The sequence below is a fragment of the Apteryx rowi genome, unplaced genomic scaffold (genome assembly GCF_003343035.1).
Source record: "Apteryx rowi isolate R43461 unplaced genomic scaffold, aptRow1 scaffold_60, whole genome shotgun sequence".
In the NCBI taxonomy this organism is placed as follows: domain Eukaryota; kingdom Metazoa; phylum Chordata; class Aves; order Apterygiformes; family Apterygidae; genus Apteryx; species Apteryx rowi.
In genome coordinates, this window is record NW_020450872.1 from 2,462,341 (window position 1) to 2,487,910 (window position 25,570).

Here is a 25,570-nt window from a genome sequence, read left to right on the forward strand (position 1 = left end):
CAAGGGATTGAGATAAAAAGGAATTGGCAGTGAAATGAAAAAAGATCAAATATGGTAAGCATAAATTAATTCTGTTATGATATAAAACATTCTCTCCTTAGTGCAATCATGTTCCTAAAAACAGAAAATAAAAATACCTCTTTCCTTGGGCAGATGTTAGGGTGGGTGGAATACAGAGAATATGTTGAGACTTTTAAGAAATGACTATGAGAAGGTAAATCGAAAGTAGAAATATTAGTGACCTGACACTCATCGGAATTACAGTGGTGCTGGACATGCCACCTGTTCAAATACACATGCATGACTGTGTTTTCTCTAGAGAATCAGTGTATATATGCTTAATAGAAGCAATACTTGCTGCTAGAGTTCACTGTGCACTCGGTTAAGAGGCAGATCTCCACATTGCTTAAAGCTTAGCATTCAAAACTCTTAGTGGTTCTCCGCTGCAGAAACTTCCAAAGGAATATCATATCAGATATGGAGATCCCAAGTCATGGCTCCTGATTTCCAATTTCTCTACTACATTATAGATTTTTTTAAAAAATGAATGCAATAACTAAACTCAGCACCCCAAATATCATCCAATGTGGCCAAAGTCCCAGGAAGCAGAACTGAACAAGAACTTCTGCTTCTTTTTATTTACAGAGAAAGTATAATTATTTTCTGAAGAAGTTTCCTGTACTTCAGCATTCTACATCTCAGAGGGCTGGTATACCCCCCAAACTTCAGATTCCATTCCTATACTGTCTCATTTATAGGTACTCCGCTTTAAGTATTCACCAACCTACCAAGACTAGCTCTTTAGATGAGTGATTAGAGCCTGTGCTGAGATCTATGAGAAAATAAGGTTCCTTATTCCACTGAGTATTGAATTATTCACACTAAGTAGAACAGATCCAGCAAAAGACTTATCTGACAGTAATCCAGTAATTAGAGAACTCAGTCTTTCAGAGTCTTTGGATTAAGAACTGGTCTGAGGCAAGGAGTGCAAGGACTCGTGTGCTGAATTCCCATGTGATAACAGAGGTCTATCAGGTATTCTAAGGTCTCCCTTCCACTCTGGTTTTGAACTAAAATTTCACTTTGAACTTGAAAATGTTTTTCTCCCATCTATGTCCTAGTTTGGACAAATCAAGATTTTCTGACACACTAGAAAAGATATTACAAAATTCTTAACCCATTTTACATTATAAATTAGAAGTTCAAAAATAATCAGTACTATGCAGACTGTCCCCACACAAATTCAGAGCTAGCATAACAAGTACAATTAATCTTATTTACATTTAAAAAATGTTTCTAAAATTAGATTAGCACACTCATAAAAAGAAAAACCCTTAGAACTTTAATATTCTCCACACACTCCCTGGAACGTTGACTGAAAGTTCTGGCAGCGCTTAGCATCAAGTGTCTGTGGCACATCTGTTCTCAGGTTTTACATACCACGATTTTAGTGAAATGTTTTCAAAGGCCTTTTTTAGAGCTGGTGCCCTTGGAGTATGGCATCCTTCTCACTTGCCAAAGATGGCAACATTTTTAATATTTAAACAATTTTAAACATTTTGCAAACAATTGTAAAAATCACTAAATGCAATCACAATGCCAGTAAGTAGGTATTAGAGATTGTACTAGTACTGGCCCAAATTTTACAAACCCTTTTCCAAACTGGTGATGGCTATGTGCCCAACTAGGATATTTTTGCTTGCACATTATTATTTCATATGAAGTGTAATGTCTCAATGCCCTTCAAGTCTTTGGATTTTTAAATATATTTATTGCAAGAAATCTGTAACTCCTACTTCCCAAAATGAAACAGTACAATGTAAGATGCAAGATGTACAAAATTTCACTGACCATCTGCTGTAGTATTGGCCTTTCATGGTTTTGCATGCTATACAGAAATTTCACAAATGTTTTGACCGTCTCCTTGCACCTGCCTATCATGTTTTTGTCCTGATCAAAGCAGTTCAAGCATAATAATAAACATAAAATAAGTTATACGCTCGTTTAATTAGCAATCAGGAAGAAAACAACTAACTTTGCTAAACATATTCTAGGATTATCCTAGAACATTTTATGGTATTAGCATATTTATCAAGTACTACAAATAATGTTTGAATGCATGCAGTTTAAATTAATAAATACTAAAATAAAAATTAAGAATTTTTATCTCTATAGAAAGTATTATTGGCCTTAATTTAGAGTTATGGAAAGAAAGGTTGATTCAGATCATTCTATGGAAATGGGTGAGAGTGTCAGGAAGGTGACATTTTTCCTGGTTTCCAGTCTTGTCCCTCACCAGAGAACCATGTCTTTTCTGGCCTTTAGGATATTGAAAGATTTGGCATGGAAAAATTGTCACATTTGGTGACAGTAGCATCTGAGGTTCAATAAAGTGATATATAAGGTGCATGGAGAAAGGTGAATCTCTTTAGTTATTTTAGTTTATGATTCTTTAGGGGTCCAGAAATAAAAAATCCACTGGTGAGTTTTTTTCTCTTTCCTCTGTGAATGGTATATCTCGGTACGATGTCTGTTCTCTAAATCTCTCTTTCTTAAAACACACGGGAGATTTTGTGTTTGCTTTATTTTTCACAGTGTTTGAACTTAGAAGACTGGCTAATACTAAAAGAGCTAGATCTAGTGAAAATGGTAGAAAGAAAGGGAGGCACAGGAGTTCAAACAAAATTTTAAAAGTATTCTGAGCTTTCAACGAAAACAGCCTAGCAGCAATCACAAACCACCCTTTTCATGTTTGCCTGTTGCCAATAAAAAGGTACACACACCTCTACACAGTATAATACTAAAACAAACATCAATAAACCTCCAAAATGACCCCCCCATTCAATCTGATTAGTTTCCATGCAGCCAAATTAAAAGATCAGATGCCTATTTCAAAATCAGGGCAAATGCATGCCTTTCCCTCTTTATGTTCTAAATAATTTAAAACAGTCCATTAATATAATTTGACCCTAGGCCTTCACTGGAACACTTTGATTCTGATATACGTTTGCTTTGAAGGTGATTCTCTCTCTGTAGTTTATGCTGTTATGAATGTCTCTCCATCTCCGGTAAGAATCTGATACTGTTCTAATGAAATCTGTGATCCTTGCTCGACTTAATGTTTGTGTACAAATTCCATTAACAGTAATAGGAATTACACCAATACAGAGAGGGGAGAAAAAATCAGCTGTTGCGTTTGTCAGAGGAAGCAAATGCTCATGATACAACAGGAAGCACAACTGTATTCAAAACTTTTCTTCTAAAATCACTGATATTGCCTCTTACTTAATCTTTTAGAATGGTAACTAAATGTTTTTAATTACCTTTTGTGACTAGAAGTTATTTTCTTCTATACACAATGACTTACAGAGCCTTAAAAGTACTGCTAATAAAATAAATGTAAGGCTTTGTTTAACAATGTAATTCTGCACTGCAGCCATTAATATGAAATATGCCATTTGATCCATTTGGGAAGAGAGCTATGCTTGTGTGAGAGGGCCATGCTTCATACTGCAATCAATGAGCTTCCCATGAATGCCAGGTTCTACCTTCACAGACCAAAAGCAAAACAAGGAAAGTGTCTTATTAACTACTCTTCAGTTAGGAAAACATTCAACTCAGCTCCAGGCAGCCCAGGGAAAAAAGTACAGTGTGGCAGGGACCCTGCCTGTGGTCTAACATCCATGTCACGGCTGTCTGATTATTTGGCAAGGAGGAAATTTCCCTGGGATTCCCTGGGAATTCCCTGGGACAGGAGGATTGCCGTCTCCTTAGCAAGTGGGTTGTGCTTCCCTGCAATATATGAAATTCTGCTGTGTTTAGTTGCTGAGGCTTATTGCACTTTCTCCTCTTGCCATAACCTGTTGCATTCTTTTTAATGAGAGTCCTGAGAGCAATGGATCACAGTATCACTGCCCTGGCCAGACGAATGGGCAGGTTTCTCTCCCTGAGCATTATTGTTTCAAGTTCTCTGCATAGGCAGCAGTTGTCCCTGCCGAGGAAGATTTGCAAATTTTCCTTTGCCGCCAAAAAAGATAGAAACGCGTTGGGCTCCCACCCCTCACTTTTGCCAGTTGACTGTTCCCAGACTGCTCTAGGTTCTGACATAATCATTTAACTGTGTGCAGCAGCATCTTGTGCATTAATCTGTAATACTCAGCTTTACTCAGTCGGTTTTAATTTATTTACCTTGTTGTTTAATTTTTTGCACACTAACCACCATTTCTTCTTTGTATCAGAGTCCAAATTAGTATGATTGAATCCATGACAACACACATTTCTTCTTACAAGTTTAGCTAAATTACGAGCTACAAACAGCATGTCTTTACTTCAGAGCTTTATTTTATGACCTCAAGCCTTCTGAATATTGAAGAGCTTCAATAAATTTCTCTGGTATTTTATTGCATCAGTGAACAACAACAGTTCTGGTGCTATCATTTCAAAAAAGGTTATAAAAATCTAACAGTCCCACAATAAAAGATTATTGCTACCTGGTAATAAATGACTGCTGGATGGTAAGATTTTTTTTAAGTATTTCTTGAGAGACTAATTCATTTATTTTCAATCTTATTTTGTCTGTTTTTTTTTCCAAAAAGTATGATGTTTGTGAAATCTACTTATGTCACAGTCTACCACATTTTTCATAGTGCCTTTTCTCTCTTATTTCCTTGGAACCTTTCCATCATTTCCAGAAGCAAAAATAAAATAAGCAGATGCTTCTGAAAATGATGATATATCTATTTTATTGATTAATTAGCACCAGAATAAGCAAGGATAGTTTAAGTGATCTTTTTTCAGAAACCAAGAGAAGATTATCATTTTTGTATATGGATGGCAATTACAAAACTTCTTGAAAATTATGTATTTCTATACATTTTTATTCCTATTTCTACAAAAACCTAGGTAATTAAGTTTAGAAAAAGATATTCAAAAATTTCAAGGACAAACCACATTCCTATGTACAAAACAACAGCAAATTGGATATCCCAAATGAGATCTGAGAGAGAAGAGTACTCCAATCAGCTCTGTGAAAGAGCTCGCCATTTTTAATAGCTTTTACACTTACCATCTGCTTGTATCCTACAGCTGTGAACCAGCATTTCCAAAAATTGGGCTTCTTTTGTAAATGACAAGCAGCACAGCTTCTGCCTATGCCCTATTGCATTGAATTGGCACTTGCAAAGTCCACTGCATTGGTAAACTTCATCAAATTATCCCAGGGCATACAGTAAGTCTGATGCTTTGCTTCAGAGTATAATGAATGACTCATTGCTTAAGCAGATGACATAAAAATTCAGTATTTTGTGCCTGACAAATTATTTTATTACTAATATTTGTGGAGGAGGCAATCCAGAGCAAATGGTTTTGTCATAGGAATGGCATTTCATTTCAATATATCTGTTGCCACTCTGCTTCAAAATTAATTTTTATAATATTTTTTTGAAATATTTAGCTTTGATAAAAGTGAATACTTGGTGCTACCTCTGCACGGATATTCCTGTATTTTTTTTTCTATATTCCTCTAAAAACTGTTTTACAGCCAAGCAGGACTATGAGCCCTTTGTTATCTGAGACTCTTTGATGACAATTATGTCATCTTTTATCTTGCCTCTTTCAAATTTACTTTAAAATGATGCTTTTTGAAGGAAAAATCAATAACAGTTTGCCCCAAAAGAGTGCAAAAACACTCTTCTGGATGCAAAACAACAACAAATGCCAATGTGGGGAAAAAGAAAGCTTGATCAGTGAAGCCCTCCTTCCCTCCCTCCCTCAAAATTCACAAGTGTCTGAACTCAAGCATCAAGCTGGCAGGAAACCTAAGTTACTAATTCTGTGAAAACTGATTATCTAGTACTTGGTTAAAAATATTCATAGTACCTGTTTCAACACCTCAGCTGTCAGTAATACCATACTYGTTCAGCATAATTGCTAAAAAATGTGATTAAAATAGGGTAGCCTATAATGGAAGGCGAATAAGAAAAGATGGAGGTACACTACCAAAACTAAAAATTTCACAGTCCTACTGTGTTAAAATCTTATACTTCCTATTGTCATGTATTGCATTCACTGATCATTTTTACCCTTCTTTGTGCTTGATCTCCTTGATTGTAAAACTGGCAAGCAAAAATGGGAGCATAACATTGCATGTATCAGTAGACCCTGCTGAATTAAGTGGTAGAAAGAGGGGCACTGGCACCAGAGTTCTGAATGCGTGCCACTGCATAAAAGCAATTAGCACTAGTGGCACCACCTAAAGCTATTCTCCTCTATATGCTTTTGTAATATAGGGTCTCTGGTCTCTTAGTTTTCCATTAAGTCCCATACACACATGAATGAGATTGTAAAAATTGTATTTTCTTTGGCAACCCAGTTCTGCTTTGTTCCATGAACTCAAATCATGCTGAAGCTTAATTTTATAACCCTTAACTTGTTTAATTGTTTATGTCATGCCACTTAAGACTAAACAATCCCAATTTTGCCAATCTTTTCAGATATGTAAACCCCTCTGCTCCATTTATCGTTTTGCTGCCTTGCACTGCGCTCTCTCCAGATTAATTATATTTGTCTTTTATCTCATTTTTGCCATGTCACCTAAGAGGAGTAAAGAAAAAAGCATGAGAAAAAAACCTTCTGCCTCTGTTTCAGATGTTATCAAGACATGTGTAACTCTCACTGAGTCAGTGGCTGACCTTTCAATGTAACTTTCTTTTCGGCACCCTCAGTTTCTTTTGCTTACGGCCTTTAGTTTTCCGTTGCGTCTAACCTTAGCTATCTTGCCTATGGCTTGATAATCAGAACTGCAGCACATCCAAAACTGTTGTTTAGTGCAGTAAATAAGAGCTCAGAATGCTAAGTACACCCAAATACCCCTTCAAGCTTTATGCTTTTCTCTGAAGTTCATACCAGATAGTGGACATTATAAAAGTTTAAACTATAGAAAAATCACTAAGCAGTAGTGTCAGGGAGTAAAAATTTGACAATCTATTTCTTGTGAATATATATACATGAAATTATAAAGGGCAAACTTTTCCCCCTTGGGCGGTCCTAATAACTATCTCTATTCATGATTTCCTCTAAATTATCTCATCTGGTTGGTCATCATGAGTTTTTGCAAATAAACAGTCCCCAAAACAGTTCCATGGGGAAGGTCTGGAACAGCTCCATCCTTCTGTCATTTGGTTCACTGGCTTAAAGTGACCAGAGCTGTACTTGGGACATGAGCTATACAAATTCTATAATTCTCAGTCTCCTTCCAAGGAGACTCCACCTGAAATAATACCCAATCTGGGCTAGGAAGAAATTGAAAATGACATTGGAAGCATATGCTTGAAGGCAGCACGGAGCTTAACAGACCTCAGTCATGTACTTGAAAAATTCTTTCTTGAATTGAGACTTGATTTGGAATTTCTCAGACACTGAACGTCATTCAGCCACTCAGTCTTTAACATCCTGTGAGTGCTACCCAACATAAAGTAGTTAAAAAATATATATTTTAAAACTTGCTTTCTAGCTTTTCAGCAAAGTCTATCTCCCACCATGCATCTCTAACACAGATCATAAACTATATTCACATTATATCCATGTAGGCATGTCTTATCAAATACAATGCAGAGAAACTGTTTAGTTTTTAATCACTTTTATAGTAACCGATGTTTACTTAGATTAGGAGCTTGAAAAATCAGTCAGTCAGTCAGTCTTAGGAATACCTCTGTTAGGCTAAATGGTCTGTCTGTAACAGTTTATTATATCTGGAACTCACCTCCTCAGGTAGAGAAGGGTGTATCGGAACAGGAAATAAGCTGCTCTGCTCTTTTACTCTATTATAATAGTTTTCCGGTCTTTTCAGGTAGATGAACTAACTTGTCTTCTTTGTCGTGCCCACTTAAGCGTATCCTCCAGTGGCTTGACTGTGGGGATTTCTACTCATGGTGCATGACCAGTTGTGATCAAACTAACTATGCAACCTCAAAAGCCTACAATGTGCTTCATAAGGTTGTGTCCCCAACATCAGTGCTCATTAATTCAGGAACACCACCACACTAACCCAGCTGACCTGGTTTTGGACCCAGGCTAGTATCTCTACATGGCAAAGCACTGTGCTGTTCAATCATTCATTTGCAATGGTTCAGGGATGACCTTGCTGTGCTCCATTTTCCAATGTAGCCATGCCCCCTATCTTTTCAATCCTTTCCCACATGTTGTCTCTTTCCTATATCTAAAGGCTCACTCTTCTGAAAGGAAATTATATTTGTTTATCTCCTGAACAGCCTACTTTTAATATTATCAACAATCCTTCCCAAACTTCCCTTGAAACCTTCTCGAGACCTCTCTTAAACACATGACACCCAAATGGAATCACCTGCAAGCACCATATTATTAGTGTTTCCATGCAGAATATATAAACCACTCTGGATTTCCCTATAAAAGATTTCAGAGAGAAATAAATTATGTTAGAATATATTTCACTTGTAAACCACATTTGAATATAAGCCTCCAGATGGGAAAGGTCAGGATTGTACATTAACCCTTTGAACTAGATATCCCCGTTGAAAGATGAAAGTTTGGCAGTAAATGGACCCACAAGTTTCTGAATTATTTTGCATTTAAATCATGGACTTCTTATTTTCATCCATCATTAACCTAATTGATCTCATTTAAACATGCAAATTGTGGCACTGAACTTTCATGTTCACAGATATTATTCTTTACTGTTTACTGCTACTATCCTTTTTGTTTCATTTGTTTTGAGTATTCATTAATCTGAAAAGTTTAAACAAGATAATTTTGCTTATTATCACAGTGTTTACATAATTATTTAGCTAAATAATTAAATATAACTTCTTATTTACTTTTCATTCAGTATGAAGAGATGTACGTGTAATGAAGGCTGTATCTTTTAATTTACATTCTTATTATAATTTTTAAAACTTTATCTTATATTGGCAAATACAGAAATATCCCTTCTTTAAGGGAGACAGAATGAAAGCTTAGTCACAAAAGTACTGAAACAATGTTGAAATATACTGTCCATAGTAACTTTCACACTGTGGTTTAGGGGATGGGAGGAAACCTGTTTTGGAAAAACACCAGAAGAATGTCTCTTGACATGGGTGAGTCTAGGGTGGAAACTTTGATGTGTACAAAGGGTAAACTTGTCTCAGAAGAACACATTATAACAGGGGGTCAACTGCAACATCTTGAAATCCTCTCATTCTCGAGATAGCAGCAGCCCAGCAAAATATCTTCACTGAAAGAGAAAAGCGGGAACACCACTCAAACAGTTGACCTGTAAAAGGATGGCAACATTGCTGGTGAAAGAGGGCCCTTCCCTGCCACAGAGATGAATCAGACTCAGGTAGTCACGTGAAAAAATATCTAGTATTTCCTCTATGAGCGTCTAAGGTTTGCAATAGCTGACAGATTCACTGAAGTGTTGGAAATCCCTGCACACTTAAGCCTACAGAAATGTCTAAGATCACAGAGAGGGAGATTTTGTTAGAAACCAAGGTTCTGTCTGCATGTCACAGAAAACATGACCCTATCGCTTTCTAATCAGGAAAAGCGGCTTTAATCAACAAGGCCATCCAAGTTCTTAGGTGAAAATCAGGCAGAGAAACCCACTTGGAGAGCTGAGATCTAACAGCCTGAGGTCCAGGCTGCTTGTTCTGTAGAGGTGGAGTACATCCTGTAAACAATATTGCTGTAGCTGAGTCAAGGTGATCAAGATGCTGGACAGTATTTTAAACTAACTACCTACTAACTCCAATTAACTCAGTGTAGGAAATGTACTTCACTGATAAGGACACGTGTAAAAATGATCACTGGGACAGGCCAGTGGTGGAGAAAAAATCAGCATTCTTTGGTGTCTGAAGCAAAAAGATTGTTCTTACAATGCCTGGAGTCCTGAAAAATCACTCTGAAAATTTTGTTCTGGGTTTCCCTCTGGTGTCCTACAGTTCTGAACTAGCTTCCGCTGAGGAAGAGGATTGGTAAGAGATGAGAGTCTCATAATGACTTAGTCACTTCCAAAGAGCTTAGGATCTAGATATCTGTATGATGATAATCGGGGCTTGGTTTCTCAAAAACAGGACAGAGAAATCCTAAATTTGTTTGGTTCTCAGAGCCGAGTCTAAGAACTCTAAAGAATAAAGCACTGGAGCCCACAAAAACATTAGGAATTTATCAGTTTGGGGACAAAAAACCTGTTTCCTCAAGGAAAGTTTCTAAAGCGTGTTCTCAGTCTGTTTGTCACAAACATTATGCAACAGGATGGGCCATGCCAGAGAACATGCTGCTGTGTCTGTGTCATCATGTTATTCTTGAAAGAAGGCCTAAGATGGGATATTAGCTACCTTCCAATAGTTCTGCAAGTCTCTGAGGTGTCAGAATTCCCAAACACTATTCAAGATAAGAGGGCTATAGAAAGAGAGCAAATTATAATAATTTGGAATAGAGAACTGCAAAGCCCCAGATGTGCAAATCTCAAGGGAGTTCTTTCTCTTACAGCCCTAGACAACCGTGACCTTGGAAAATTCAGGTCTTTTCACTGTATCAGCAGCTATAGGAGAACTGTTTATTTAACTTTATCAGCTAAAGCTATCGTTAGATAAATGTCTTCTCTGATGGTAAAGCCAAAATGAGAGGTTCCAGTTCTTACTAGTCCACCAGACTGCCTCAACATACACTCTACCTTTATTTATTTGAGCCGGTTCAAAATTTTGTGGGCCTCTCTGTTGAAAACTAGAGTAATAAAAAAGGAAGGCTGTTGCACCTCATTACCCTACTTAGTTATCCATTTCCTGACTCTGGGAATGCATCTCTTGCCAGACTGTCCATATCAAGACCAAGGCAGTGTGAAATCATGCCAAATATTTCCAGATTTTACTTTAAGCCTGCGTGTCTTTGAGGGTGTCACATAGCATAATGGAGAGATAGTCCTAAGCAAAGAGAATGACACCACTGTCGACTGACCTGACACCAAGAAAACAAACAAACAAACAAAAAAACCCAGCATCAGTGAAGGAAATTTCTTTTAACTCTCCTATGTTCTTTACTTCCCAAGAACATGTTCTCTGCCTAGACAGTACAACACACTTTCAGAAAGGGAAATGTGCCCCTGCTCCTAAAACATGGGTACTGCCTAACCTCTGGGGAATTCTGGGAGCCATACCTCACATAAAAATGAAGCTCTTGAGGCCGAGAAGAAAGTAGGTATCTCATGCCAAAGTGCAAGACCAACAAAGTTTTCTAAGCGTAAATTGGTGTTGGAGAAAAATCAGTAAAGTCAGTAAAAAGAAAGCAGTACACTAAAAGAGAATCCATGTCTTATAGCTTAGTTGAACAGTTGCAAAAAAAAAAAAAGCTTGCCTCAGCCAGACAGTTGAAAGAAAAAGGAAGTGTGATGCATATTCTGTGCATTTATAGTACAGAAGGACCATATGTAGGTGACAGAGGAGAGTGCTTCCACTCAACTTTATTACAGCTAAAAGGTGTCTAATTGTGCGTGCTTTTGGGTGTGCACACATCTGCCCCTTCTGAACTACAAAAAGACAACAAATCCATGGCTGAGATCATCACCCTGAATAACCACCTATGATGTTTAAAATGTAACTAATTTATTAGAATGAAACAGAAAATTTAAGGAAGCCACATTTTTCCTGTAGCTATTAAGTGTTTTAGGCATTCTCCATAGACAAATGGCCTAACAATTAACTGTGCATGATCACTTTCTTCCCCTCTTCTCATATTATGCTTTCTTTAAACTGGTGCCTTATTTCCATTGGGAATGTAAAATCGTACAAAATGTGTATATTTTGTACACATACAAAAAACATGAAACCAGACAAGTAAAAATAATGGGCCAAACTCTCAGAGAGCATCAGCTAATGTAGCTCCTTGATAAAGTTGCTTGGCTTTACACCAGCAGAAATTCTACACCCAACCTGTTGTCAGAAAGATTGTTGTTTTTTAATACATCAGTAATCACAGTAGTACTATGCTGTCACACACAGAGATACACACAAACACGCTTTCCTACATGGCTGCACAAGTGCATTGCTGATTTGCTTATCCATACTCTGAATTTCAGCTTTTTGCTTATTTAGTTCAAAATCAATACATGCATTTCCCAAACAATAGCCAACAATCTCTTGGAATAACTTTAAAATGAATTTTAAACATTCATTGCAAACGAATCTAGTAACAACCACAAATGAAGAAACCTCCTATTATGTAAACATTGTTGGAAGAGCCTCTATAAGTGAGTTAGCTGATGTCTACAGACTTGTCAGACTGACAATTCACTGCACATCTGTGTCTGCCAATATAGAATTTACTCAAAATTGCCTGTCCAGACAGTTCTTTACATAACACATATTTAACCTACTAGGGCTGTCATTTGGGAGCATGGTCAGCTTTTGAAGAAACTTTCAGTGTGTCCATTAGTACAGATCACATTGCAGCTGCCATTTTAGAGTCATGATGATTAGGTCTGAAGTTCAAGTGATTTGATTTCATTTTAGAGCTTCAGAAGCAGCCTCTAGGGCAGACTTACTCAATTAATTTTTACTGAGGTCTGCTGGGTAATTTTATTGAAGTCTGAGAACTTTTACTGAGGTAAGGTAATTACCACTGGCTAATCTTACAGCACTCTTGCTCAGTAAGAAGCAACATGTTGACGCCTGCTCAGATGAAATCAGCAGGAAAGTGAAGCAGCTGCTTCCAAGACACACACCGCATATCTGGAACATTGAGGAGGAATAAGCAGAATTCAGTCACTGCCTGGATCTGGACCAGAAGTTGTACTTGCCCTCAAACGTCTCTTCAGGAGAATATATGAGGACTTATAGTACACAATCCCATAAATATTTTACCGAGAGGCTTTCAAAATCGAACTTCTGCACCTGTGATTCTTTAATACGAGAACAAAAAAATGCACCCTTATTTTAGTTTGATCACAGAAGTAAACAGTGAAGCCAAACATTCCTTTGAGACTTATATTTATCACTTGCAAGAAGCACTTCCTAATAATCAGTGGCAGCTAGGCTGACAAGCAAACTTCAGAGCAAAGCCATGGGGGATATGATTTTAGGTTTACTGTTGACAGTAAGGGTCAGTGGAAAAATAAACACAGCAAGCAGTGTCATGCCACCACAAACCTCTGCTGGCCAAGCATAAACTAAATTGCGGCCAAACCTTTCAGCACAACAGAAACAACTGGGCAATTGGGCTGCCCTGCAGTGCACAGACCATGACATACAGATGAACCGGACTAAGCACAAGTGAGACATAACATAAATTAGTGATAAAGAAAGCTCAAAAGCTTGGAGGAGCTAATTATCCCACAGTCTGGGGTAGAGTAACATGCTTACCCACAATAGCATCCATATTATTTTAACATCTGAAGTCTGCAAAACTAATCAGGGAAGCCCTGTGATAACTGGCACACTTTCCCAATATTTCAAGAACTGATCATGGTCTCCTTCAAGATATCCTTCTTTTGGTCAAACTGCAAGTACTATAGGCAATCTCCAGTTCTGGAACCAACCATTCAAGCAAAAATAAAAGAACAGCAGAAGGGCTCAGAAGTTATTTTTATTATATATATGTATATTAGAAGAAAACTAAAAATTTTTTATCTTGAAGGTTTTGTTCTCAGCTTCATGCCACGTACTGTAGTACTACTGGTGAGAGCTGATTTGATTGCTCTATCACTCCAATAAAATGTAAGATTTGTGAGAGGGGAAGAAAAAAGAATAAAATATACTCCATATTGATATCACTGCTAATGACAATATTGGTTTGAGTTTTCTGAAGTTCACTTTCTATTAAAGCCAATGATAAAATCAGCTTTGTGGAATTGTACGCATTTCTACATCTCTCTGTGGACTCATTACAAATATCCATTTTCTACAGTCCCATCAGCTAGGACAGATTTAATTTTATTCTATCATTCACTAGACTGAAGTAAAATCCTGTCATTCCAACCATTCTACTGTTTTCCTTTTTCGTTACCTATCGTCCGCTGGATACAGAAACAATCCTGTAATTCCAGCTGTCATGTTGGCTTCCTTTTTCATTGCTATTTTGTTTTCATGAAGTGACATCTGTTTTGTCTACTGTCAGTAGGGCTAGTGCTAGAAAACAAATTAGATTTTTTGCTTTCAAGCCTAGCTATGGAATGAAACTATACAGGACAGTAATGGCTAGATGATTTATTATTGTTCTTTATTTCTAACAGGGGCTAGAAATATGCACTGGTTGATGCACTGGTAATTCATAAGGACCATCCATGCACCAAAGATCAGAGTCTTCAAATTTTAGGAGGGTGTTTAAAATCAAAGAGCACTTCTAGTGGGCAATGCCAAATCCAGTGTACTTCTTCCCTATCAAGCTGAAGTCCGTCTCTACTGTTCTGTTTCACCAGTTTAAGGTACTTGTTTATTGTTCTATTCACAGAGCTCTCTGCATGCTTGAAATACCCCTGCGGCAATGCCGCACTGCTTGGCTACAATTTCTGGGGGGATGCCTTTCAGAACATATAGGACATCACACTAACAAATGTTCATGACATCTCTCATGGTGTCCCATAATTCATTTGTGTTTCACCAGTACCATTTGTGAACTGCTCTCTGCTTGCACTGAGGCTATATTGGGTCAGACCACATTGGGTCCTCTGTATATGAGTCTCATTAATACAAATAGGATGTATCTTGTATGTTTGAAGTCATATGGGTTGATGGATAATAGTGAGCAGCTTCCAGTAACTGCAGCAATACCAGCTACCATGGTGAGTAATACCAGGATGCAGAACAGGAGAATAAAATCAAGGAGCCCAGCTCCAGTGCAATGCACTCCATTCAGAGTCTTTGGGATTGCTCCAGTAAATCATACTTCTGCTTTCTCTTCTTTCACACTCTCTGTTGAACCACGTCTTTAGATCCCTGAATTTTTCTTTTTCTGTAATTTTCTTTAGAAACTTGGCCAGAATAAGGCTGCTGAGTATGTTGACCATGGATTTGTGTGTGGTAAGGAAAAGCACAAGAAGAGACCTGTTCTTAGTCTCCTTGTCACCACTAATAAAATATTGTTTTCTCCAAAGTTTTAAATGGTATTCACACTCTATCTTCTAAACCTGTGCTTATTTTGGCACATTTTTCACTTATCTTCCCCTGTATAATGACTCTATACTACATCTGGAGAGTATTAAATTGATTGGTGGAAAATTAATGGAGCAAGCAGCAAACAGAGAGAGTCATTTTACTTGTGCATTGTGGCTTTGATAAGTTGGCAGTCTGAAGGGGCAGCAACAAGAAGCATATTAGTAATTGTAAATGCTGTGTGCAGGCTGTCTTTATTAGAGAACTTCAGTGAATCCACAGAAGAGAGAGAAAGGTCTTATTCAAAAATAAAGCAACAGGCAAAGAGGAAGATACACCCTGCTGCTATTTAGCAAGGTAGTGTCTTGCTATTTAGGATACAAAAGGGAAGGAAACTATGAATATTCAAGAAGCTTCATATATGGGAAGGAATAGAAATATTTCTTTGCTTTATCGTAATCATACAAATCAGAGCCCTGCCTTCACCTTGAATCATATTACATTGCAGCCACTGTGACTCAGTTTAAACTTTCTATAGCTCTCCTGTTTCTGTATCTACTGATCCAGCCAATTTGGTTTATCTCCTGTGCTGCCAACATCTTGAGCAGGGCACTGGAGGAATAGCAAGCAAATTGGAAATGAAGACATGGGCCAGCTCAGCGGCTGATAGTTGTGGGATTTGAGAATTCAAGGAAATAAAACTACTAAAGATTCATGTCTCTAGTACAGATGCCATTTGAATATGTTAGGGGAGGCAAGTATTTAATAGCTAAGTTGGTGGAGAAAGGCTTTGCTCTCACTCAATAAAATGAAAGGTAGAATATATCTGAAAAATTATTTTCAGTATACATTACTTACAGATAGTCCTTATCCTCCTCATTTTTAGACTTTTGCAGATGACATTTTTAGCAATGCCTGTCTGCTTCTGTGCATGCAGTGCTTTTGTCATCACTGCATTTTACATATGCTACAAGTCTTAGCTGCCTATAGAAATGTCCTCTGTTTAGAAGCAAGTTATATGTGCCAGCAATCCTTGACATGGTATCTTGGGAACTAGCTGCAGTTACTGGAAGCTTGTCTGCTTTATGGACCCTGATCCAATGCAGTAATGGCATCACTTGCAAAAATAATAGGTACACAGAAAAAGATCTATGAAAGGTCTTTTTCCTTCACTTGTTCTGACGATATTTTGAAGATGCCTGCTTTCTCCAGCTGGAAATCAAGTACAGGTGTTCTGCAAAAGTCCAAATAAAAGTACAGCGAAGAAAGGTGGTTATAATGCAAGTGAGTATGAAAATGTCATCTGATGTTGAAAAGGTGTTCTCCTGAGTGCCTCAGGCTTTGTAAGTGAAAAAGTGACTCAAAGGACAGTGTGACTTTGGAGTAGTGCACACAGATACACCGGCAGGCTTATTCAACTGTGAAACAACGTATTGTAGAAATGCAGTAATTAGAGAACTAACAGAAACTGAATACTTTGGAATACAGGTGTAAAACACTACATGAACAAACTCACTGTGGAATGATTTTACTTCTTGTCTATTTTATAAGAATTCTGGAAACCTCAAGTTCCAAAAAAAGTCTATTTGAAAAAGTAAGTCATTATACAGAGACAGAAAATATCTGAAGTTTATCCAGAGTAACATCCTGTAGACAAGTCCTAAAAACAAATTCTAAAAGCCTTTTCTCATAGACTCCTGTTTTTAACAGCATTACACAGTTTCATTAGCAGGATGCAAAATTAGTAATGCAGTCTGCTCCAAACTTTGCCACTTCATAACCTTGTTCTATATTTCTAGGATATTTTCAACAAAATTGTGAACCACTATGGCCTTGATTTTAAAAACCTCTTTGAGATTGCTACAATAATGAACAAAAAACACAAATGCATTTCCTATCATTTCTCAAAGCTAACCAGGAACTCAGTCCATTAGTCTTTTCACTGGTAAAGCTCTCATTAGCTTTTTTAGAGTTACTCTTGTAAAAAAAATACAAAGATAGGCTAAAAGGAGGTTACCTATACTCACTGTACCAGAGGTTTTTATTTCTTCCTAAAAATTTTCCCACAACAGAATTTTTCTCAGAGGCAAAACAAAACTATAAAAACAAGCATATATAATGTGCATTACTTACAGTGTATTTCTAGAACCTGCATTGCTATCTGAGGTGTAGAGTTTAGGGACTCATGGTCTACTCTGCAACTTACAACTGCACCATCATCATTGCGATCTGCTAGGAAATCCAGCGTGCTGCTGACCGTGAATGTTTTACGATTTGCATCTTCTTCTTTTAAATATTTAACATCTGAAAGAAAAATAAACAAACAATTTTCTCTCCAATATTTTTAGGAGAAATAATCCAACATTAGAGAGCTACATTGTCTACCAAACTTGTTTGAAAAAATCTCTTTCATCTATATATTGATCTCTTTAAAACAAAAGTTATTATACTACAGTTATTCCACAATTTGCTCCTGCTGTCAGAGCAGGAGATATATACAGAACAGGAAAATTTCAAAATTGACTAAATGATACTGCACTCAGAGGGAAATTCCTTTCATGATTCTCTCTCATATTTTTAGGTCTCAGTTTGACATAAACATTCTCTGCTTTTCATTAGAAACGCGTGGTCTCCTCCCACTCTCACTCCCCTTAAGTATTCACAGTGTCATTAAATGTTAAATTTTCTAAGTCCATGCTTATAATCTTTGATAGTAAGGCAACACATGAATATCACTGAAGCCAGGTGAACTGAAGATGCATGTAGTCACATTAACCCTGTGCTTATTTTATTCATCGCTTATTCTTGTTTGGCTAGAATTACATTAACTTGTGAACAAAACTAACCCAAAGTAACCCAATCAATGGCGACAAACAATTGTAAATAGTCATCATGTCATAGCAGTTAATGTAATCTACAGACAAGTCCCAACCACACTGGAAGTAAAATTATTCAGAAGATATCTTTCATTCACTGCTCTATATTATGCTAAATTGGCCTACTGTTTTTGTGTAGATCCAGTTAGGTTTTATCCCAGATGCTATGGTGCTGGGTGCCTACAGGTTCAGAGGCTGTTTGCTCAGGAAGTACTCAACTCTGCTCAAGGTTCAAATTCAGAAAGTCTCATTGTAAGCCACACAAGTTAGGTCAGAACTGAAGATCCAAAAGACATGACATTTATTTTAGGAAGTTATTATGTATTAACTCTATATTAGATCTCCTTACACATATTTTAGAATTGTTTTACTTGGTTCCCAGCTACTTATATTAACCACTGATTTTTGTTTATTTCAGCAAAATAGTAAGCTGGATATATTGATTATTTACAATGATGGCTTTAAAAGATTTATATATAGATATATAAACACGTATAGTAAATTCCACTGAGATTGCATATATCCTGTGTCCTACTAAAAGGAAAAGAAAATGTGAGAGATTTCAGTTTTACAAATTACACTAAATCCCCTTAGAGGAGATGACCTAAATAAAATTTCCATGAAATATCAGTTTGAAAAAGCAAATCTTAAATGGTATAAGCTACTTCCTTTTAGATTAAAAGTATCTCTGAAATCAGAAAGATAGTCTTTTTCACTGTCTCCAGATAGATGAAGAGGCCAGTAGTTATACAATTTCAATTTTTTTCCCTAAGAAATAATTATTTCCTGTACACAACCATTTTTCTGCCTGTTGGTTGCTAAGCTTTAAGCAGATTTCAATTTCTGCCAAGGTGACTTATTAAGATTTAGGGATCAAAAGGTGAGAAAAATATTGACCAGGACAAAAGCAAAGTTGTTATAATCAAAGAGCAAAAATCTTTGCTGATATTTAAAGCAAATACAAGAGATTTTTTTCCAGAAGTTAGGCTCTCAAGTTTAATAATGAGCACCTATATAGATTGCCTTCCATTCGTAAGGAAGGCACCCACCCCAGCGGTTACTAACTTCAGGTGGAGGACAGACAGCTCCTGAAAACATCAACAACTTTAATCTCAGTGACAGTTAATCCTTTAGAAAAACAAAACCAATTATATAATTTCCTAAACAGACATTTAGAAGCTTTCCTCTAGACATCTGTTTTTCGGAAGAGCTAACTCCTTAATTACCTCTGTAAAAAACATGGTGATATTATTCTATGAACTCTAAACATCCTCACCAACAGAAATATTTAGGTTGACCACTTTAACAGCTGTATTTTCTTGGATGCGTGTTCATAGCAAAGCAAAGGTGTGATTGTAATATATGCTAATTTAACATAAGCCCACCTCGTTATAAGTAGCAGTAAAGATGAGGTAGTGTGCATATTACCATATGATAGCATTCAGAATGTTTACCTAGGTTTTTTACAGAATTTGTAAATATGTCTATTTTAGCCCATGTTTTTTTTCATTTATTTTCTTGCTACTCCTCTCTCTCTTAAATAATTACTCTTAGAAAGAAAAAAAAGGAAAAATATCCATTACGGAGGAATTTTCTCTGGAATTCACTGCAAACAAACAAGTGGGGGATTGTCTACATAGAAAGGAGCTTTGCAGTAAAGGAGCAGGGGTCCTGAGGACAGACTGAACATAAGTCAACAGTGTGTCCTTACATGGTTGAAAGCTAAAAAATGACTGGTTTGCATTAACAACAGCATAGCCAGCAAGGCAAGGGAAGGGGTTATTCTCCTTTGTTCAGCACTTGTGTGGCTGCCCCTAGAGTGCACCATGCCCAGTTTTGGGCTTCCCAGTACAAGAAAAACATTGGCAAAATGGAGTGGGTTCACAGAGGGTCACCAAGATGGTCAGTGGCTGGAGTGCACAACATACAAGGAGAGCCTAAGACAGCTGGGCTTGTTCAGCCTGAGGAAGAGAAGATTAGAAAGGGATCAAACTGCTGTCTGCAAGTACATGGCCATAGAGAAGAGAAAGCCAGACTCAGTGGTATACAGCAAAAAGTGAGAGGCAATGGACACAAGTTACACCAAGGCAAATTCCTATTGTGCATGAGGAGATACCTACACATAATGAAAATTCTTCACAGTAAGGGCTTTCAAATACTGAAACATGTTGCCCAGACAGCCTGTGAAATCTCTGTCCTTGGAGGTTTTTCAAAACTGAACTGGACAAGGCCTTTAGCAACTTGATCTAACCTTTGAATAGAGGTTGGACCAAATGATCTCTGTGGGCCCCTTCCAACTTATACTACTCCACGATTCTGTCAGACAGATGTAGATACAACTGTTTTGGGGCTGACTGATACTAGTTTAAGTTAGTTAAGATAAGGAAAATAATAGAAATTAAACATCTGTCATTTATTTTTCATTGTCAGCCACTCAGTGCATACCTGTAACAGTGCATATGCATAACATCTATATAGAAACACTCATCTTTTGAAAAGATACTTTTCCTGCTTTTACAAGGCAAATATGATTTTTGATTACTTTTAAAATCAAGTTCTGCCATGAAATGGCTTTGCTCTATAAGATGTTTCATTCTCCTTTTAGGTGTTTATCAAGACAAAAAGTTCAATGCCTCTCTGAATGCTTTGCATATACTAAAAATGCATAAACTCATTTAAAATGTCTTAATCTGTTACTACAAAATCAACTGATACTGTCTTGTTTATTTCCGAGGCCCAATTTTGCTGGAAGGAAAAAAAGAAAATCCATTTAAAATAATTCCTGAAACCTAAAAGAAAAGGTTTTACATAATATTATTGAAGTAGCATGTAACAAATTTTATGGCAATTTTTGCCAGACAATTTTTACACAAAAGCCATGCATTTAGCTTCTCCCATATTTGTACTGTTCATAATCTCCTTTTAGAAATGTCAACAAACTGGAGCAGGTAGGAAAAAGAAATGACTAGAGTGCTCAACTGCAGATAGCTTTGTTAATTTGGGACCTATATAAGAGACAGAACACTAGAGTAAAAGGTATAGTATTCAATACTTCACATTTAGACTCTCTTATTAACATTTACTCTATCAAACAGTATTCTTTTACCAGATAAGGATTCTTTTTTTGACTAATAGCAATGGAGATACAATTTTAGAATGGCTTTTTTCCCCTCTGGTGCAACTCTGAACTCAATGCATCATTTATATTCTTTTGCACCGTGTATAATATACTGTAACACAATTGGATTTACTGGTGCTAGACAGACGAACTCCTAACCTTTAATGTCAGCCGCATTAGCATATAATTTCATATCAGTTTTCTCAGATTTATCATTTCACCTTTTCTAGTGCACAAGCTAATGTAACTTCTGCTGATGCCACYGCAAACTGGTTAGGTTATTTTATTTCTAACCTTTGTGAAAATGGCAATGTGCTCTTCAGAAGACCTAGAAAACTAAACTAAAATGAATGTGTTCAGTGCTCTCCTCTCATTTCTGTTTTACTCTTTCACTGCTCTCGTTCACACATCTTTTTTGTCTCCCCTTCCCCCTTTTTTTTAAACCACCACTTTAGGAAATGTTGAGAACAGCATGTTAGTTAAAGACCCAGATCACCAAATTGCCTGCTTAGCTTCAGTTACGTCAGCTGAAAGAAAAGGCAAAGTTATTACACCAGACTGTAAGATACAATCTTAAAAAAAAAAAAAAAAAACTTTTGAGATGTGTTCCTTGTTGCTATGGATGCTACATCAGTGGTTCTCTTAAAGTATTAATACTACTTACAGTTATTTTCAATCTTTATATTTCTTTAACATTTTCATCCTGGCATCTCTTCTGTATGACAGGATCTTTGGAATGCTGTGCCATGTGTGTTAGCTGTGCTGTCAAATTCATCTTTTTAATTACGTTTGACAAGGTGATACTTTTCTTTCAGCAATTTCCTCAGATTTCCCAATGGCTGGAAAGAATGGGTCTCTGTTTCCCTATTTCCTATCCTTGTTACAAAAGTTCAAACACATTCCAGATGATTTATGCCTAAAATTCCTGCCTGTCTCCAGTAACATTTTTCTGAATTAAGAAACAAAGCAGATTAAAAAAATAATAATAATAACTACATAGAAAAGTTGGATTTCCAGTAATTTACTGATCTACTCTTACAGCAGAATAAATAGAGGTGACATGAACAAATACCAGTACCTTACCTGTTTTATTCATATATGCTATAACAGACACCTCAGTTGGTTGTAGTAGATGTGACTAAGCCTTCCCTTATAGGAAGGCTATCCCTATTCGTTCACCAAAAAGGATTTTCAGCTATCCTAAGCTTTATAAGAATGTGGACTAGAAAAGTTTGTTTTAAATCCAGAACATGCACAGTGAAAGAGAAGACAGCAAAGAAATTGCAGGTTGCTTTTATATGCAACTCTTGCCTAATTCGCTGCAAACTCAAAGCAAAGTCCTTGTTTTCAGCTTTGGTTTTAGTCACCCAATGACTTTTCAGTTACAAAAACCTTTGTGCAACTCCCCCTAGTCCGTGAGAAGTTCTTCTCACTCCTTCTGAAGCCCGTCTTCTCCCTGATCCTCCCAGCAGACTGTCAGCATCCTTGCCTCTGCTGCAGGCTCCCTGTTCCCTGCTGAGACTCCCTCAACTGCTACAACCCAACTCTTCTTCACCTGAGCAGGCTCAGTAGCTCCCCTATGGGAAGTGCAATCTCCCATGTCTTCCAGACAGTTCTACCTCACCCAGTCTCTTTACTTAGAGGAGCATAACATAAAACTGGCAATTGACCAAATAAGACATATGTCATAGTGCATGGGCAAAAAGGAACAAAAAGGTAAAATATCTTGGGTGAGTGGTATGACTGTGACAACAACAATTCCGTAAAATGTTTCTCTATGAAGCTTCACAGTCGAGTTTAATATGCTGGAAACAGTTCAGAGCAATTCAAAATATGTTTTAACAGCTTGAATAAAAAGAATAAAAAGATAGTTATGGCCACTACAGCAATTTGCAATCAATTCCTTAGGTACATACTATCATTGATTCAGTAACACTTAGCTATTAACCACAGTATTTACAAAAATATATTAAAAATATAAGTCTAAATAATGCATAGTTTTGACAATTAGACCATATTATGTGGAAGTCCTTTTAAATACCTTTAACTTCTTTGTCATTCTTGAACCATCTGATATCAGCTGCTGGTTTACTACCAGAAGTCTTGCACGTTAGCTGCATCCTCTCTCCCTCCATAACTGGTGAAGTAAATCCAGTAATTTGTGGTTTCTCAGGAACACCTAACAAGCAAATAAGTAAAATGTCTCTGACATGCCAACTGATACCATAAATATATGGCCAACTTAATTTCTTCATATACTCCAAATTCTGGAAGTAGAATAATTAGTTCCTTGTCTTCTATCAAAATTGAATATCACTGAATCCTGTTTCCTATTATAAATGTAACTGTCAACCTGAACTGTTGTTGATTCTAAAGAATTTAAGAGAACAGATACTATCTAGTTGCCTTAAGAAAACAAGATTATTTTGTACTTTAAAACTTTATCTTCTTTCTTATATTCTGTATATTCTGCATTCAGGTCCAGTCTGACTTACTATTACTAGGTTTAAACTGGTCTGTACAGTGAGCAGGATGACAATGTATATTAGAAGTACAATTATGAAAATAAAACAAAGCTGGCAACAAAAAGCTGAACTAATCTAAGTTCAGAAGAGATGATCAAGCATGAATTGTGAAGATTCTAACACAAAAATCCAGGAGAAAAGGGAGGATGAAAACAAATACAGGAGTTTCTTTGTTTTCAGAAAACACATAACAAAATAACCAGCAGCTGTCACATCATCCATTGGCTCCAGAGAATTCTTTAACTGATACAGAGTACTTTGGAAGGGGCCTTATGATCACAAAATACCATACACACAATATTACACTTGGAAAGGGTTGTTTTTCAATGAACCATGAAAGATTTTAAGCAAGGAATTCTGAATAGAATTGGGAATGTTTAATCACTGTATGTATAAAACCATTTGACTTTGAAAAACACAAGAATAACTTACTTTAAGATGATTCTGATGATTGGAATTTTTAAAGCTCTGAAAATGTCATTAAGGTCAGAACTTGCATCTGAAATGCTTAGATGCATTCATATTTGTGGCTAGATAAAGGAATCAGTCACAGTAATTGATCCTGTGCCCTGTATTTCACAATTTGGTTTGTTTACATCTCTTTTCCAAAATGACAAATTATGTACATAAAAACCAAGCAGCAATACCTATCACAGAGTACATTTCTGTAATAAATCTACTCCTCTCTTTCAGGATATAAAATATCATCTACTATAATACCTTGACACTCAAATCTTCTAATCCGTATCACAGCAGCCAAAGAAAAGATCATTAGTGCATAGATAGTTTATCTGATTAGAAAGATGTAATATATTTCAAAGGAAAACATCCCATTCTCAGGTAGAAAGCGTTCCAAGAGTTTAAAGCATTACATTGAAATAGAAAATTAAATATACAAAATGAAAGAAGAGAAGCTTCTTAAACCTTGTAGCTTGCTTTCTTGGAAGGAAAATCGCTGATGTTGGGAAAAGTTCATAAAAAAGACAAAAACAAAGGTAAAATTAAATGGACTGTAAAAGATCAAGTTACTTCTATTAACAAAAATTGGCTAGATTTTTTTTTCTGTCATTGTAACACCTTTCTATGTCATTCTGCCATTTAAAAGGTTGAGTCTACTCATCTGTTGTTTAGATCATGAGATGAATCTCTACAGAAAAAGAAATTAATCTTAGGCAGTTGTTATTCCAGAATACTCTGCTTTGAGTGGGTATTTTTTGTCCTTAATGGCAAACTTGTGAAGAATTTTGTAAAATAGTCTCACAGGGACATAAGGAGAGACATATTTCATATCCTATGCACAAAACCAATTCCCTGTCTGGATTAAGGTTAATATTACAGGCACAGAGAATATCTTACATTAGTCCTATTAATTCAACTGTCTGCCTGTCTATATATAAAAACAAAACAAAATGAAAGAAAGAGTCAAGTTCAGGGACAAAAAGGGAGACAGGAAATAATCTATCTCTAAAATCATATAACCTGTTAGGTACGCAGGTGTGTTTCAATGAACTATAGCAATTTCAGCTGATTGGGCTACTGACATTCATAGAATCACATAAAGCTTTGAGCAGAAACTTTATTTCCTGGGCATCTCTACAAATCTATTGCTTTTCTATGTGCATCTATAACCTTTGGGGAAAACAGCAGAGCATTTAGAGGATAAAGCATAAAAGAAGCAGCAAACCCAGTGAAAATATGCACTTTATAGACAGAAAAAGAAAGCAGGATGAGCCAAGAAAATGCTCAGCTAAGGAAAACTATAATGCTCTAAAGCCTTTTTTGATTTCATGCTTTCTAATTTTCTCCCCTTTGCCCTATACAGACCATTGTTAGGAGATGAACATATGCACTTTCTCCACCCTTTTTGTGCTTGGGAAGTAGAGGTTATGTCCATTTTAAGGAGCACTCATACTGTAGCATTTGTGTGCTCTGTAATTCATTATCCTGCCACAG

At 36.6% G+C, this 25,570-nt stretch overlaps 1 protein-coding gene across 1 annotated transcript in view; it reads right to left on the minus strand.

Annotated features, from left to right (window-relative positions):
• CADM2 (cell adhesion molecule 2) overlaps nucleotides 1–25,570 on the minus strand; it is a 702,128-nt gene that overhangs the window by 101,270 nt on the left and 575,288 nt on the right. The window contains exons 5-6 of the mRNA XM_026083401.1: nucleotides 23,134–23,271; nucleotides 17,232–17,402 (exon numbers count right to left, since the gene is read on the minus strand). Of these exons, the coding sequence (XP_025939186.1) occupies nucleotides 17,232–17,402; nucleotides 23,134–23,271 (309 nt within the window). The remainder of the gene's footprint in view (nucleotides 1–17,231; nucleotides 17,403–23,133; nucleotides 23,272–25,570) is intronic.